This window comes from Lynx rufus, unplaced genomic scaffold (genome assembly GCF_022079265.1).
Source record: "Lynx rufus isolate CCGP_SWC_20201006 ecotype Redwood Valley unplaced genomic scaffold, mLynRuf1.p SCAF_18, whole genome shotgun sequence".
Lineage (NCBI taxonomy): Eukaryota > Metazoa > Chordata > Mammalia > Carnivora > Felidae > Lynx > Lynx rufus.
The window spans coordinates 4982612-4999165 of NW_025814832.1; the positions used below are offsets into that span (position 1 = coordinate 4982612).

General features: G+C 46.5%; 2 protein-coding genes and 1 long non-coding RNA gene across 5 annotated transcripts in view; 2 read left to right on the forward strand and 1 right to left on the reverse strand.

Moving 5' to 3' along the window:
* Positions 1-1093: 1093 nt before the first annotated feature.
* On the reverse strand, positions 1094-5462 carry ERAL1 (Era like 12S mitochondrial rRNA chaperone 1). Of its 3 annotated transcripts, none has more exons than XM_047080956.1 (10): positions 5180-5462; positions 3759-3886; positions 3576-3653; positions 3133-3179; positions 2918-2979; positions 2636-2748; positions 2296-2544; positions 2002-2151; positions 1798-1878; positions 1094-1645 (listed from the first exon to the last, which is right to left on the reverse strand). In XM_047080956.1, exons 1-10 carry the CDS (start codon positions 5460-5462, stop codon positions 1562-1564), a joined length of 1275 nt encoding a protein of 424 aa, XP_046936912.1. In that variant the 3' UTR covers positions 1094-1561. The 3 variants fall into 3 exon arrangements, with proteins under 3 accessions (XP_046936912.1, XP_046936911.1, XP_046936909.1); XM_047080955.1 differs by having other exon boundaries at positions 1094-1681; XM_047080953.1 differs by having other exon boundaries at positions 1094-1684.
* Positions 2861-3765, forward strand: LOC124513181 (uncharacterized). Its single transcript, XR_006962310.1, has 4 exons — positions 2861-2996; positions 3149-3232; positions 3332-3430; positions 3568-3765. It is a non-coding gene; the product is annotated as an uncharacterized LOC124513181 (long non-coding RNA).
* Positions 5463-12054: 6592 nt separating the features above from the next.
* FAM222B (family with sequence similarity 222 member B) overlaps positions 12055-16554 on the forward strand; it is a 79480-nt gene continuing 74980 nt past the window's right edge. The window contains exon 1 of the mRNA XM_047080719.1: positions 12055-12182. The gene's annotated coding sequence lies outside the window, so the exon portion shown is untranslated. The remainder of the gene's footprint in view (positions 12183-16554) is intronic.

Here is a 16554-nt window from a genome sequence, read left to right on the forward strand (position 1 = left end):
ATTCCCACTACCACCACTGCTGCTGCCACTGCCATGGTCAACAACAGCCTCCACCAGGGATGGGGGGGAAGGGGAGGTCTGTTCTCCCTCTGCCCAGGCCCAGCAGATAGATGACCAACTTCATTGGGGATAGGAGCGAAGCGCAGACCCTAACCTTAGCAAGGATACTAGAAAGGGCCTAATAGGGAGAGGGGATAGAGACCCTTGTTCCAAGGGGTCCAGCAGGGAAAGGGTTAAGAGGAGGGGCTCTCTAGAACCCGGGAAAGTGCCCCACCCAGGGGAGGGGCCAGTGGATTAAAAAGCAAGCAGTTTGAGTGGAGAGGCAAGGACAGGGCCTCCCTACCTCTAAAGGCCTCCACAGTCTGCAGTTCCAGCTCCAGGTAAGTGCCCTCTCCTGGGCCTGTCTGCTTGTTGGTGTGACCACAGGGAAGCTTCTGCCTCATTACATCATCTCTGGTTTATTTAATTCTGGTGCTGGGTCCCCGAGGAGATCTCAACAGACCTGAGCTTTACAGGGTTCTCCAGGCCAGTCCCCTTGCCTATGCAACTTGGGCCGCCCTTGACCACAGTATCAAGGGGTTGCTGGCTCAGGAGCTATGGACCAGGGAGGGGGAGATCTGGGTGTCTAGCACTGGCCTATCCTGCTCTGCCCTCGGCCCCTGGCTCTCCCTGCCACAGCCCCCTGTGCCTGCTGCAGGATCCTGGCTGGGATATCATCATATACTGTAAGTTTGCGATGAGATACTACAGTATAGATGATGTACTAGTCCGGGTACCCCCAGCTCTGGAGCCAGATGAGGAGGGCAGGGGACGCTGCAAACCCACGGGGCTCGCCGCTCAGCCTATCACAGCCTGCTGACCGCCAAGACACTTGGGAATGGCGAGGAAACCGTTACCATTACTGAGTTTAGTAATGGTAACGGTTCTCTTGCTGCACCCAGAAAACGTGCCAAGAAGAGAGCTCAGGACCGTGGAGCGGAACACTGGAACACTGGAAGGGAGGGAGACTCCAGCTCAGACAACGGGGTGGGGGTGAAGGAACAGGTTAAGTTTTCTCTTTCTTATTCTAAAGAAATAAAGATGAGAACCAGTATGCTTGTCTTTCAACTTTATTGGAATTCGAGACTAGGGGGAGGGATGGGGCGAGAGGCACTATCTCACTTAAGACCCATAAGTCCTTACACATGGTTTCAAGGTAGAGGAACTGAGGGGATAAGAAAAAAAAAAAAAAACCTCTCTGCTAACAAGTGGCACCTGAGAGAGAAACTCTGGGTTCATTGCCAGCTGGAAGCAGTGTGGTATTGTTCCCACCAAAGAACCAACTTCTAGACCTAAGCAGCGGAGGCCCGAGGCAGAGGAACTACCTGAGAACTGAGCTAAGGTCGGTTCCTTCCGCCAACGGGAAAAATGGCCAGGCAGGGGCTGTGCAGACTCAAGCAAGGTCAAGTTAGTCAGGAAGTGTCCATGCCCCTTACCAGTCCCTGCAGGGTCTGAGCAGGAACCATTCTGGTCAGTGGCTCCTGCCAGCAGCTTTGATGCCTTGGGAGAGGCAGCAGAGTGGTCACTTGAGAAGCTTCACAGAGAGGCGGAGCCGAACATCGCAGAGGAAGATGTCCATGAGGTCGCGGCCCACCTCCTGTGCAATCTGGGAGATCAAGTGCCCCTTTGGACCAATGAGGATCTTCTGAGGGTGGAGCAAAAGAGAGGGCCATGAGGCTGCTCTCGGGGCTCTAAGTGCTAGAGGAGAACCCCTGCTAATAGACCCCTAGTCCCTTCTCCAAGCTTAATCCAGCTTACCACATGAGATTCTTTGGGCACCAGAAGCTTCTGTTCGATCACCAGCTCCCCGCTTGGCCCTTCCTCCCACACCACTGTCCTCTGCACAGGGAGATACCATGATTAGTCAGACAGGCCTATACCCCTACCTCTCTGGGCCCCAGATAGCTTATTCTGGGTATGTGGCTGGTGAAGAGCCCCTAGACCCCTTCATTGTGTCTGCACCTGCTGCACATTGTAGGGTATCTCCTGGGGCAGGTGCTCTAGTAGCTTCTCTCGGATGGTGTTGGCACAGATCTCCTCAGGTGTCTGGCTGGTGAGGACTCCGCTGTGGAACTCCCAGGGTCCTGGCCGGGCCTGTGCCAGGAGGTATTGCTGTGGGTACAGAGAGGGTACGTGGGGCAGCTCAGTCCCAACCAAGACTTTCCTACCTACTCACTCTTACTTCCGGGAGGAACTGTGAGGCTTGTCTTCATATGGTGGAAATCAAAGGACAGGCTATGGCCAAGGCCAACTGACCTTTAGTATTTTCACATCTTCCTGGCTTAGGGCAGACAACATGAAGATCTCCTGGAAGTGGGGCCAGCCAATCTTCTGAGGGCCTCCCACAGACTGTGCGTTTGGGCCCTTAGCTGCGGGGCCCGGGCAATGAGTGCCGGCCTGTGAGCGAACAGCCTCCCTCATCTTGAGCTTCTTGCCATTGACCACACCTTCAGTGAGGGCTGCTGTGAGCTCCAGGAGAATGGACTTCTGCTTCAGGCAATCTACCTGGGCATGGGGGATGGGCAGAGAGTGGGGAGGTAGTGAGATGGGCACCTGGGAGGAAAGGAGACCCCTCCTTCTGGTAGGTGGTGCTCACCTTGTTCATGACAAGGATGCTAGGGACTTGGGAGAACTGGGTCAGGCACTGGAGCACTTGGGGGCTGAGCTGGTTCCGAGTCCACTTGTCTGAGACGTCCACAAGAACCACAACTGGAAGTTGGCAGGGTGGGGAGGAGGACAAAGATATGACCACTCTTTCTTCACCCCCCAAAAAGATCCATGATATGGGCTCTGGCCAACCCCCATCCCCCAAACTACCAGGAATGAGAGAGGCCATGACCATGTAAATTGGGCTTCAGATTCCCATCATGAGTCTAACCCATATCAGCAGATTCCATGCTCTTCCACGGATCTTCCAACAAAGAAAGCTCCAGATGGTGCCTGAGGGACAAACATAGGTAAGGAAGGGTTTTATGACTGATGTACTCCTGATGAGGAAGAGGGTATAAGGGGGTTTTCCAGTCCCTATGACAGAATCTCCCCGCCCTCTCCTCAACACCTTTCCCTCTACATACCCATTTCCACAGCTATTACCTTTTCTGTTTAACAGGGCTGATGAGACCAGGTGTGTCAAGTAGAATCTAAAATCAGGAAAGAGAGATGCCCAGCCCCCCAGATGGAACACTTATGACTGGTGAGCGAGAGAAAGGCCATCCTTGATGTCAGGAGCCTGCCCCCACTCTTGGCCAAGCTGACTTTAGATTTTCACCCTCCAGCTTTGTTTTGGTTCTAGATGGGATCCAAGAGAAAGATGATGACTGTGAATATGTGGAAGATTAGAAAGGAGTGAAGAGGGAATGAGATCTTTCTGACTAGATGCCAGAGGTGGAAGGTAGAGAGAGAACTGCATGAGGCCTAATGGCCCTTCCCTCAGAGAAATGAACCTAAACATCATTTTCTTCATGTCTAACTGTAAGGGGGACCCTCTTAGGTTCACCCTCTGTCCTATTTGCTGGACTCCCTTTGCAGGTACCCACCACCTGAGCTTCCTTCTCTGTGATGATCCCCAGAGCTTGGCAACGAGTGGTGTGCACCTTCTTGGAGACAGGGAACACCTGCCAGAAACAAAGAAGTCCCAAGTGAAATCCCAGATCCCTCTAGAACAATCCATAAACAGAAAAGAAGTGAGAGATGAAAAGGGGGTTAAAGATCGAGCATACTTTTCGGCCCAGCAGCTGGTTGGAGAGTGTTGACTTCCCTGCATTCGGAGCACCCAGGAGGACCACTCGTAGGACCCGGGGGTTCTCGGGCATATCAGGACGATGGACCAAGAGGAGATCCTGTTCATCTGTGTGGGGGGATAGGAGGGGAGTGAGAGGTAATGCAATATGGATCCTGTCAGGTACTCAGTCCTACCCACCCACAGAGGAAGTAAAGAATATAAGATTAGTGTACCATGTTGAAGCTGAGACCTGGCTTTGAGATTTAGTTTGCCCGTTAATTTGTTTATGTAATTTTATTAAGTTCTCTAACTTCTCTAAGCCCCTTAGTTTTCTCACATGTAAAATGGAGATAATATTAAACAACACCTACTTATAACCTTCTTTTGATGGGGCACCTGGGTGGCTCAGTCAGTTAAGAGCCCGACTCTTGGTTTCAGCTCATGATCTCACAGTTCGTGAGTTCAAGCCCTGTCAGGCTCTACATTGACAGTGCAAAGCCTGCTTGGGATTCTTTCTCTCTCCTTTCTCTGTCCCTCCCCTGCTTGCTCTCTCTCTCAAAATAAATAAACATTAAAAAAAAAAAAAACCAACTTTGGGGCACCTGGGTGGCTGTCAGTTAAGCATCTGACTCTTGATTTTGGCTCAGGACATGATCTCACCGTCTGTGAGTTCAAGTCCAGCATCGGGCTCTGCACGGACGGCATGGAGCCTGCTTAGGTTTCTGTCTCCCTCTTTCTCAAAATAAATAAGTAAACTTAAAAAAAAATAACCTTCTTTTGGCAATTGTGTAAAAACAATCAGCACAATGCCTGGCACTTAATATTCAATTACTGTGTGGAACTGTACTGTAGTTGTGCCTGGTAAATCTATGTACATGTATGAAAGTACATCGAGATCAGATAAAGCGAGAAATCCCTCCAGCTCTGACAGTCTCACCTTATTAAGAGTGTTATGAAGGCTCTGCAAGCTTTCTCAGTATTTCTAAGTAGGAGTCCCTTGTGCATTACAATTACCAGTTTTTGTATCCAGACTCCCCACCAGACTGTAGTCTATGCTACTTGAAGATCAGAGAGTGCTGTTTCCTGGGTGTAACTCAGTCTCTTGACAAGTAGATGGGCACTAACCGGATCGAGTTTGCTTCCCAAATCCGGGCAGAGAGCCACAAATGTGCTTTGCCCATGGCCCTTCAATCTCCTGCTTTTTGTAAGCGTCTCTGATTGTGATCCTCTGGCTCCAAAAGTTTTAGAACCTGGTATTTCTCTCCTGTGAGATCCTTCACGGCTCGCCTCTCTTTGGGGACCTCGAGATCGTTTTCCATAATATAAGACCAAAGATGATATCCCCAGAGAGTTTCCCTGACCCGGAACTTTAAATGCTAAAACTGTGACAGTCCGTGACAAGCTATCTGGGCCCTTTACCTCTGTGTATGGACACGGCGGGAGGATGAGAAGTCAACGAACTGTCTGGCTGAGAGAGTCCGAGGAAGCGGTCCAAGGCTGAGCTCTGGCCATAACGGCGAGAGGCGGAGGCCAGACGGGGACCAGAAAAGGCGGCGCCCGCGAAACAAGACACGCACCTCCGCTGACAGTCCAAGAGCGAGGAGAGGCCGGTCACCCACCCCCTCGCGGCGTCTGGGCCCAACTGCCGGACCCCTAACACCGCCCGAAATAACATAGCAGCGCGCCGCCCGGGAGCAGCCATTACAGCCGCAAGGCACTCCGGGAACTGGCCAGAAACGCACCTAAGAGTGAATAGAGCAGTGGAAAAGCGAGCACGAGAGAGCTAGATTGGCCCAGAGAGCGGAGACGCACGGGATGCTGGAGGTGGGCTGAAGGAGAAACTGCTTTGGAGACTGACCGAGGCTAAGGAAAATCTGTATTTAGAGTATGTGTAAACATGATGATTGTTTTGGACTCCTATACACAGGCTGCTTTCTTCTTCTCCTGCCAAAGTTTTGTAAAAGGTTCTTCTAGCCCTGCCTCCTGGGCGACTACATCTCCCATGAGGCCTAGAGGCAGAAATCGTTCTCTTAGCGCAAAACTTCTCGCGGCTGGAGAAACTGACGCATCTAAGGAGGCAAGGTCGTGGAAGCCGGAGCGGGTGCTGTTCCGCTGTCCCCCTAAGGGCCTTTTTAGTTTTCTCTAGCCTCAGGCTTGCAGGATCCTCTCCCAGTGCCACCCCTGACTTGGTCTAGCGGTCGGCAGCGGCCTCCACTGCCACCCAAGGAGTAGTCAGTCCGTAGGTCTGTGTTTCCGAGGAGCAGCAGACGCGATTTCCCTTCTGTAAACCTCCATTACTATCTCATCTCAGAGACCATTCCTTTCTGGAGAAAAAACAGAGGGTCTGTAAAGGGAGAAGCTGCTTAGTCACCTACAATTCCCCAGATTGACTCAGCGGCCTGCAAAACTTGGTATATCTTAGCTGTTTGTGGCCTTAAGCCTTATTCATCCTTTGGAGCCTCTGGATTAAACTCTTGAAATTGAAGAGAGAAAGAGAGAGATGTTGGCGGGGATTGGGGGAATGGCGATTTAATCAGCATATGCTATGTACAGGCCATGTCCAGGTGCTGGGGATACATGAATGAAGAAAATGGACAAAAGCTTATCACAGGACTTGTGTCCTGGGGACTGTGGTGGGAGGGTGGTGAGGGAGAGAGAGAGAGACATTTGTTAGTGACCTGACAGGAACTGTTTAGTATCGTGGTCTGGGTGAAAACCTAAATAGAGTGTATTTAAGAGAGAATGAGAGGTGGGGGCCCCTGGCTGGTTTAGTAAGTAGAGTGTGTGGCTCTTGGTATCAGGCTTGTGAGTTTGAACCCCAGGTTGGGTTGGGCCAGAGTTTTATTTATTTTTTTAATGTTTATTTATTTACTATTTTTGAGAGAGAGGGAGAGTGTGTGTGAGCAAGAGTGGGGGAAGGGTAAAGAGGGGTGGGGAGCGAGAATCCTAAGCAGGCTCCATGTTGTCCGTGCAGAGCCTGATGCGGTGCTCGAACTCACAAATTGTGAGATCATGACCTAAGCTGAAATCAAGCTTCCTGATGGTTAATGGATGCTTAACTGACTGAGCCACCCAGGCACCCCAGGCTGTAGAGCTTTAAAAAAAAAGATATAAGATCTTTCTGAGGGAGCAGAGCAAAAAGGAATGGTAATAGAAAGGGGGGAGAGAGAAGTGGAGTTAAAGGCTTTTTTTTTTTTTAAACAATTTTTTTTTTTTTAACATTTGTTCATTTTTGAGAGACAGAGCATGAGCAGGGAGGGAGCAGAGAGAGAGGGAGACACAGAATCCGAAGCAGGCTCCAGGCTCTGAGCTGTCAGCACAGAGCCCAACTGCCTGCCTGCCTGCCTGCCCCTGCAGGGCTCGAAGCCACAAACCGAATCCACAAACCGTGAGATCATGACCTGAGGGGAAGTCAGATGCTTAACGGACTGAGCCACCCAGGCACCCCTAAGGCTTTTCTTTTTTAAGATCAGAGATTTTTTGTTTGCTCATGGCATTGACAAGGTAGAGAGGAGAAAATTGATGATATGAGACAGAAAGGAGAGGATTGTTGGGAGGATGGTGGAAACCAAATGACTGGGCTGCTCTTTTGGGAATGGCAGTGGAGTGTCCAGAGAAGCCCTGAGTGACACAGGATTGACAGAGACTGGGCAGCCAAAAGCACTGATGGTTTGCAAATGGCGCCAGGCTCCAGCTTTCAGGCTGCCTGCTCTGTTAGTGGAAGAAATAACCTTTCTGGAACACGATATTCTGGATGTTCTTTGGGCACCCATATGCCCAAAGAACAAAATATCACTAAATATAGGACAGCTGGCAATCAGAAAAATATGAATATTCTTTCATCAACAATAAGGTGAAATGCCATTTCAACTGTAATTAGGGTGAAGGGCAACTTCGGGTTAAGCAGTGGTTGAAGAGTTTAATTAAATAAATGCAAAGTCACCCAAAGAACACATACTAAGTACTACAGCACTGGCAACAGATAACACCTTGAAAGAATCCCTGGGCTATCATGAAAACATAGAGGAAATATGTCAGTCAAAGTGCCTTATTAATTCTCTTCTTTCCCAGAGATTTTCCCTCAAAGGATATTGCGGGGGAATTTTGTATTTTGTGAGATTAGGAGAGAGGTTAATCAGATGAAACAGACTGCCTAGGTTCATATGTCAGCTTGCCACTTATCAGCTGTATGAATTTGGACAAGTTATTTCAACTCTCCAAGCATCAGTTTCATCATCTGTACAATGAAGAAAATAATAACAAACACATCTTCCTAATATCATGTGTTCATTTGAATCTAGGGTTTAGAACAATGTAGGATTTAGAAAAGTGTAGGCTCTCAATAAATGTCCTTATCTTAAGGCTAATTGTTTTACCCCTTCTGGCACCTTGTTACATGAATTATTCTCTTTTCTATATAGACAGTTCCTCCCTGTACTATATTCCTCTCATCAGCATTTAAAATTTTTTTAATGTTTATTTTTATTTTTGAGACAGAGAGAGACAGAGCACGAGCAGGGAAGGGGCAGAGAGAGAGGGAGACACAGAATCTGAAGCAGGCTCCAGGCTCTGAGCTGTCAGCAGAGAGCCAGACGCGGGGCTTGAACTTATCAACTGCAACATCATGACTTGAGCCAAACAAAGTCAGACGCTCAACCGACTGAGCCACCCAGGCGCCACTCCTCTCATCAGCATTTATTTTTAAAATGCTTAATCTCAAAATAAATAAGTAAAAATAAAATAAAATGCTTAATCTCAGGTGCCTGAATGGCTCAGTTAGTTGAGCATCTGACTTTGGCTCAGGTCATGATCTCATGGTTCATGAGTTTGAGCCCTGCATCAGGATCTGCCCTGATGACAGCGGGAGCCTGCTTGGAATATTCTCTCTCTCTCTTTCTCTCTCTCTCTCTCTCTCTCTCTCTTGGAATATTCTCTCTCCCTCTCTCTCTGCCCCTCCCCTGCTCGCACTCTTTTTCTCTCTCAAAAGCAAATAAACATTTAAAAATGCCTAATCTCTTCCATTTGAAAAGCAAACACCCCAAACTCCCCTGATCTGGAAGTCTTTTTTTTTTTTTTCCCCAACGTTTTTTATTTTTTTTTTATTTTTGGGACAGAGAGAGACAGAGCATGAGCGGGGGAGGGGCAGAGACAGAGAGGGAGACACAGAATCAGAAACAGGCTCCAGGCTCTGAGCCATCAGCCCAGAGCCTGACGCGGGGCTCGAACTCACGGACCGCGAGATCGTGACCTGTCTGAAGTGGGACGCTTAACCGACTGTGCCACCCAGGCGCCCCTGGAAGTCCTTTTCTAACTAGGTGTCATTGTATGTTTCTCACTAAGATAATACAGTGAAGATGGTGGAGAGACACAGATGGATTTTAGAGATTTAAGGAGATAGCAATTGAAGGATGTGATTAAAACCCCTCAATGGCTTCCTATTACAACTAGATTCATCCAATGTCCTTGCATACATTGAGCCCTGCTTCTACTCTCAAGGCTGCCAGCACATTAGCTTTCTTTCCATCTTTTGAATATACCAAGCTCATTTCTGCCTCAGGGCCTTTATATCTGCTACTCCTGCCTTCTCTGTTCTTCTAGATTTGGCTTCTGCCCCCTATTGAGGTCTCAACTTAAATGGCACCTCCTCATAGTATTTATCACTACCTGCAATGATCCTATTTCAAAGCCTGAAATGCTCTATGAGCCTCATTAAGAGTCTTCACAGTCTCACCAACCTCTCATGGCCCCAATCTGAACAAGTCACTCCTTTGCTTCACTGCCCTCAGAATAAGGTACAAACTAACTTGGCCGTAACTGACTTTGCTGATCTCATCTCTCACTTTCCTCTTTTAAAGTTTATTTTTTTAGTAATCCCTACACCCATCATGGAGCTTGAACTCACAACCCTTAGAGCAAGAGCTACACACTCTTCCAACTGAGCCAGCCAAGTGCCTCCACCAGTCTCGTCTCTTGTCGTTCCTCTTTTTCAGCTCAACTGAAAAATTTCCAGTCCCCCAATTGCCTGGTAGTCTTTCTCACTTCCAGGTCTCCCCAGAGGCTGTTCCTTCCATGACTGGTTAAATTGTCTCTTAGGACCCTTTTTTTTCCCCTCCTGTGATAAGGCAGTTTATAATAGAGTGATTGAGCACAAAGATTGTATTTCTGGGTTTGATTCTCAGGTCCATTATTTACTGTGTGCCCCAGGGCAATGCCCCAAGGCAGGTAACTTCTCTCTTCTTCAGTTTCCTCATCTATAAAATGGGGATAATCATAGTACCCTCATAGGGTTGTTGTGATGATTAAAAGAATTCACATGTATAAAGGACTCGGAACAGTGCTTAGCACATAGTAAATGTTATTCAAGTATTTGATGTTTTTATTATATGTCCCCTACTAGACTCTAAGCTCTATGAGGACAAAGATTCCAGCAGGAGACTGACTGTGGTGATAGAGTTAGGAAAGTCCAGTTCCCAGAAGATTCAGGGTCAGCTTTGGCCTTCTTTTTAGTATTCCATTCATCAGAACATAGTGTCAATATCAATTCTTCCTCTTTTCTGGCTCTGCAATTCCCCCATGGTGCCAAATGTGCTCATTCCAAAGGGTAATATTTTTGCAAGTAATGACAACTATTCTAAGTTAGGAGCTAGCCTCTGGAATTAGTCCTGGGCCCCACCACCCTACTCTTGTCACCAGTTACATTTTACTGTACGTAGGTCGAGAGATGGGAGGCAGTTCATACACGAGGCATGTACTTTTGTGTAGATCTGCTTTTCTAGGGACGGATTATGCTAATCTATATACTTTTCCCACAGCAACATATAGGTATGTACGTAAAAGTTACATGCATCTGATGAGAAAAAAATCCTCAAACTCCTAGGTGCTAGAGCGAGTAACCTCATTTCTTAGTGACTTGAGCATTCCATTATATGCATTTTAAATTAGTAATCTGTAATTAGAAATATTAGTGACACTCCAGTTTCAGCATTCTCAAACTTTACTCTAGGGCCTATTCTTGCTTCTTTCCAAAGAAGGAAAAAATTTCCTTAGTCTTAGATTAGGACTTTAAATATTCATATCAGATCCTGGGATCAGGACTAGCTTTTCTTTCTCCAGAAGTACAGAGAATTTAACACCTTTCACAGAAAGAATGGAACTGCTTTCCTCCTCCCCCCTCTCTTCCTTGATTTTTTTTTTTTTTTGCCTGACATTATATCTTGGTCCCTATCTCTGCAAACTCTGGGCTATAGAGGTAAGACTGGGCTAGAGGTGGGATGAGGGTCATGGTGATAAGGAGAGAGTTTAGTTCTGTATCTCCTCTTCCCTTCTACTGCAGTGCATTGCCCTCAGCTGTCAAATCTGTATTGCTGAATTTCCAAGACTCAACTGAGTCTAGTATTTTTTTTTTTTCTTTTTAGGTTTGCTTATTTATTTTGAGAGAGAGAGAGCGAGAGCAGCAGAGGGCCAGAGAGAGAATCCCAAGCAAACTGTCAGCAAGGAGCCCGCGCTGGGCTCGAACTCATGAATAGTGAGATCATGACCAGAGCTGAGATCAAGAGTCCAACGCTTAAGGACTGAGCCACCCAGGCGCCCCTAGCCTAGTTTCTTGTTCCACTATGCCAAGGCAGCACAGTGGTCTAGGGGCTGATGGTTGGGTTTCCATGGGCTAAAGGTCTAGTTTTTGTTTACCAGTTTGCAAAAGGGCCAGGCTCTGTAGTGAGAGCTGTAAAGTAAGAAACTATAGGCCTGCAAGTTCCTCGATGGCACATATGAGATGCCCAGAACATTTCTGTCCAATAAACAGTATGCCCTTGATAAACAGACTGAACTTTGCAGTGTCCCAAAGAAGTTTAAGTGCCGCCTTGACAAGATCCCCAGGGGCTTCTGAGCACCTCCTGGCCAGTAGTGTATTCTGGGATGTCAAAATTACCTCTTACACAATTACCTCCAATGTATTCTAGATGTGATCGTCTTTTTGAAAGAGATCCAAGTTCATTATCAGTCACCTCAGAGCACCTGCATTCGGGCCTTTAAGTGCAAGTAGGATCCAGAATCCTGGAAGTGTCATTAAGTCTATGATCGAGGTCCAAGCGTTTAGTAACCCTAGGCAAGGTAACCCAGAGGCCTTGGACCTAAGGGCGGCCATCGAAGCCTGAAAGCCTAATCAGTGCTCGAGGCCAGCGGCCATGTCCACCTGAGACTCAGGGGTGCAGAGCATCAGGCACTGAAGAAGACGCCTCGGCTCCGGCTACGCATGCGCGGGCGTCCATAGAGGGCCCCGGTAATCCAGGCTGCGCATGCGCAAGAGAGGCTCCCGGCTAGTCCCGACGGCGGCGGCGGCTACTGAGGGGCCGGGGCGTGGAGTAGCGGTGGCGGCGGCGGGCAGCAACGGAGCAGCCATGAGGGCCGGGCCCAGTCACCGACAGTGAGTGATGGTGGAAGAGGGGTGGGCGGCCGGAGAGAAGAGGGGTGGCTTGGTGGAGGGATACCTCGACTTGGTGGGGGGGGGGGGGTGGGCTCTGCCTGTCGGAGGCGAAGGGGCGTGGGGGAGGGACAGTTTGAGGTGATGATGGGAGAATTTGGGGCATTGGTGGCCGGATCGCCAGCGCCAGGGCTGGACCGCTTGGCGGAGGGAAGGAGGTGAGTGCGGCAGGGTGTAGGAGCCCACGGCAGGGGCAGTGTCCCGCGCTTCCCCGTTTGTCATCGTCCCTTCCCCCAGGAGCTTTCGGTCGCCTCTCCCTTTCCGCTTCTTTCAGAGAATGGTCGCGGGGGGAGGGTGGTGGAGGATGAAAGCCTTGCTGGAGCTGAAGAAGCTAACTCTGATCCAGGCAGGGAAGGCCGGTCGCCTAGAGTCATGGGCTTTTCTGGGCGGAGGATGGGAGTCAGGAGCCCTCTGTTTAAAGCTGGGAGGGGTCTAGGGAAGAAAGCTAGGGGCTTAGAGTCTGACAGGTTCGAAACCACGTCCACCATTGATAAAGCTGATAGATAACCTTGGGCAGGTCCTATTTAACCTTTCTGAACCTCTGAAAGATGTAGTGCTTCGGTGGGCTATTGCAAGCATCAATGTACGTGATTGAAATTGTGTATGAAAATTGTAAATTGTAGGTACTATACCGATGGTACTATTGTCACCAACAATATTACTGGATTTTAGACCTTACCGTTATTAGTAGAGTGATTGATTTCTTTGTCAAGGCGAAGCATATTGTTTGTAAAACCTCAGTAGGCACATATGTGCGTTTTACGTAGGCACAGTAGATCATGTGCAAAAATACCAGTTTGTGATGTGACTAATTAGCCATCAGACTTGTGTAGGAAAAATACCATACTCTTGGGCATTTTTACAAATGGTGTGTAGCTCCTTACTCAAAAGGAAGAAATAAGAGAACGGAGGGCCAATCTGTTAAATGCTTTGTGAACATAGCTCACTCAGGTTCCTCGTCTTGTATGTAACACAGTTGGTACTAATGTGCTTTATTATGAGTCGAGAAAACTAGTTTGAGACAAGCTGGGAGGGCTGCACAAAGAGGGGTGTGCAAATACAATTTGCTATTTTTAAATTGTATAAAAGTTTTCTTTTGCGAAGGAGTCTCTGGTTGCCCCAAGGGCCGTGTCTCCGTTTGGAGGTGAGATAAGCATATAGCAGCTTTGCAGCTCCACTTTTTGTTACGCTGCCTGTGGAACCTCCAGGGTGGAGTGTCTCTGAGAGAAAGACAGAAGCAGCTGTCCAAGAGGTGGCTGGTTCTTTTCTGAGAGGCTGAAGGAGCACTCCTGAGGCTTTGTTGCTGTTCTTGTTGTTATTTAGGGTAGACAAAGCAGAGGACAGAGTTAAACTGTGTGCTTCTAGAGAGAGAAAATGGCTTTCTAGCCACAGCTTTTGAAAGAGGTGAAACTTCTTTCAAAAGGACAGAATGAGATGGATGCTTCAGCTTTGCTGGCCCTAAAGACGAAGAGCTTGAAATAGCGAGGCCTTTTGGAAATTAGTGAGTGATTTGTCTTTCATCAGAGCAAAGGTAGGGAGTGGCTGTACTAGGTCCTTGAAGATTCACAGATAAGAACAGTGAATTATTTTATAGGAATGGGGGAAATGAACCCTAGTTGTCATTAACTTCTCCATCTGGTAAAACGTGTTTTACCTCTTTTTCTTGGAAATATACAGTGATATATCATTTTTAATTTTTTGCTCTAGTTCCTTGGCTCCCTAATAACTGCCCATAACCCCAATTGTTCTTTTTTTTTTTTTAATTTTTAATGTTTATTTTTTTATTACATTTATTTATTTTTGAGAGACATAGAGCACAAGTGGGCGAGGGGCAGAGAGAGAAGGAGACACAAAATCTGAAGCAGGCTCCAGGCTCCGAGCTGTCGGTACGGAGCCCTATGTGGGGCTCGAATCCACGGACTGTGAGATCATAACCTGAGCCAAAGTTGGACACTTAACTCACTGAGCCACCCAGGTGCCTCCAACGATTGTTCTTTTTTAGAGGATAGTTTTGAAAGAAAGCGCTTGTTACTGTTGTCATAGGGCATTTACAGAATACAAATTTATTTTGTCTTTGCTCACCAGATGGAACCTGAAGTAGAGGTATAAAAGTAGAGCTGGCTTAGTTGTCCTATTTTATTTTAATAATTGGACATTTATTTTTAATTTTGTAATGTGTTTTTCCCTCTACTGAAAATTTCCATTGGTTCAAATGAGTCCCTAATGCCATTCATGTCATGTTAAAATAATAGAGGCTTGTTCAGTTGTGATGAGAATTTCCTGTCCTCTCTATTCTTTTTCCTATTTGTGGTTATTTTTATGTGGTAGATGACTTACCAAATGGAGAGTCTTCCCTTGGGAGAGACGGCGTGGTCAGTGCCTTGATTACCTGTTGTGGGAGCAGTCTATCTAAAGTGGGGATGTAAGGACTACTCATGAATCTCTGACACAGCAAGGGCTAAGAAAAAAAAAAGGAATTAAAGGTTACTAGCTCATTTTTATTATGATAAAATGAATAATTTTTTAAAAAGTATCTTCTGCTTCAGAGGAAAACTTTTTTTTTTTTAATTTATTTATTTGTGTGTGTGTGGGGTGGGGGGGGGGGTGGTGGGGAGAGGGAGTCCCAAGCAGGCAGCACAGAGCCAGATGCAGGACTTGAACCCACGAACCTGAGATCATGACCTGAGCCAAAATCAGGAGTCAGACGCCCAACCGACTGAGCCACCCAGGTGCCCTCAGGGAAAACATTTTAAAACAGTCTACTTAAAGACAACATTATGGTGTTAAAAAAAATAATAAAAAATTAAAACAAAATTATGTGTTTTTACCTTTTTTTCTTTGAATATTTGCTTATGAACAGAACCTTTGTTCCTTTAGAACCCTTTGGATCTTGCCACCCATTCCTTAACTGAAGTCTTTTGTGATCTTTTCACAGCTGCTAATAATTGAGTACAAAGGTTTTTGTTGTTTATGTTTTTGTTTTTTTGTCCTTTGTTTGGTTCTTGATAGAGCGCTAAAAACTTTAAAAAAAGGGCTATATGGGAAGATGTTGAAAAGTAAAAGAGAAGAGCAGATTTAACTTAGTGAATTTGTAGGTTGTTCTGATGTTTGGAGGGTAAAGGATTCAAGAATGGATATATGATTCAGAGTAGCCTCCAGAGGCCAGGTTTTGCTTACCTGTGTTTAGCACAGTACATAGTTGGCCTGGAGTAATTGCTTGTTAAATATTTGCTGAATGGAAAAATGATAAACAATATAAAACATAATCAGCAAAGATGAGTTCAGATCTTCTGGAACTTTGTGTATCTTTGAATGAGCTTCCCTATGTTTCTTTACCTCAGTTTCTTCATCTATAATAACTGTACTTCCTGCACAGGTTGTTGTGAGGGTTAAATGTGCTTAATACATGTAAAATGTTTACAATACTACTTAATACTTAGCAAATGCTAAATAAATAACTATCCAACTAGTGTTTGTTGGATGCACCCTCTTTTTGTGCTCAAATCTATGCTGGTCAAAGATGTTTGTCATATAGCCCCGACCCTCTCAGTTCACAGTTTGGCCTAGGAAACAGATGTATACAAAGTAATTATTATAGAATGTAATACTTTATTTCATCAGCTCTGTGTTGCTAATTGTAAGGCTCACAATTACTTTACATGCAAGGAAGAAAGAAGAAATGTTAAGAAAGACTGGCATGCTATCAGTTGTAAGATATATCCTATTTTCACAGAAATGTGGAGGGGAAGGTATGTCTTACAATTGATGAAATACATTAAGCGCTCTACTAGAGGGAGGTACAACTTGTGAGAGTTGATGGATGGCTGGGTACAGGTATTGTCAGTAAAGACCCTTTGCATAACATGCATGATACACCCTCATAGATGGACGAGGAAGATAGGGCATTACAAGCAGACAGTAAAGTCTGAAAATGTGAAGGGGAGGGCATTATTGATGTGTACCACCATATCAGGACAAGCAGGAGAAGGAAATGAGCTAAGTATTTGGCACAGTAACATTGTATAATGCAGCAGAGCAGGACAGGAAGCTTGGAACATTTTCAGAAAAGACATGAGCCTCATTCTTGAATTTCAACTCCTAAAATGTAATAGCAACTCCAAAAAGATGATACTAATATAATAAAGTGGAAAGTGAGAGTAGTGTGAGAAGCAAAGTGGCCAGGGGAAGGGTTGAAGCTTCACAGCTGACCGAGTGGGGATAAGTGTGAAGTCACTGTGCTCATGGTGAGAGGTGAATGCTTTCTCAGCAGAGAAGTGTTTAGTATCTATTTCTGTCTTTTCACTGCCTATCAAGG

Excerpts from the sequence above, each read along its gene's own strand:
- ERAL1 (XM_047080953.1), bottom strand. The coding sequence starts at position 5,462 with ATGGCTGCTCCCGGGCGGCGCGCTGCTATGTTATTTCGGGCGGTGTTA. Across the intron at positions 3,887-5,179 it reads CGCCGTGTCCATACACAGAG|ATGAACAGGATCTCCTCTTG; the intron begins GTAAAGGGCCCA and ends CCCCCCACACAG. Across the intron at positions 3,654-3,758 it reads ACCAGCTGCTGGGCCGAAAA|GTGTTCCCTGTCTCCAAGAA; the intron begins GTATGCTCGATC and ends TGTTTCTGGCAG.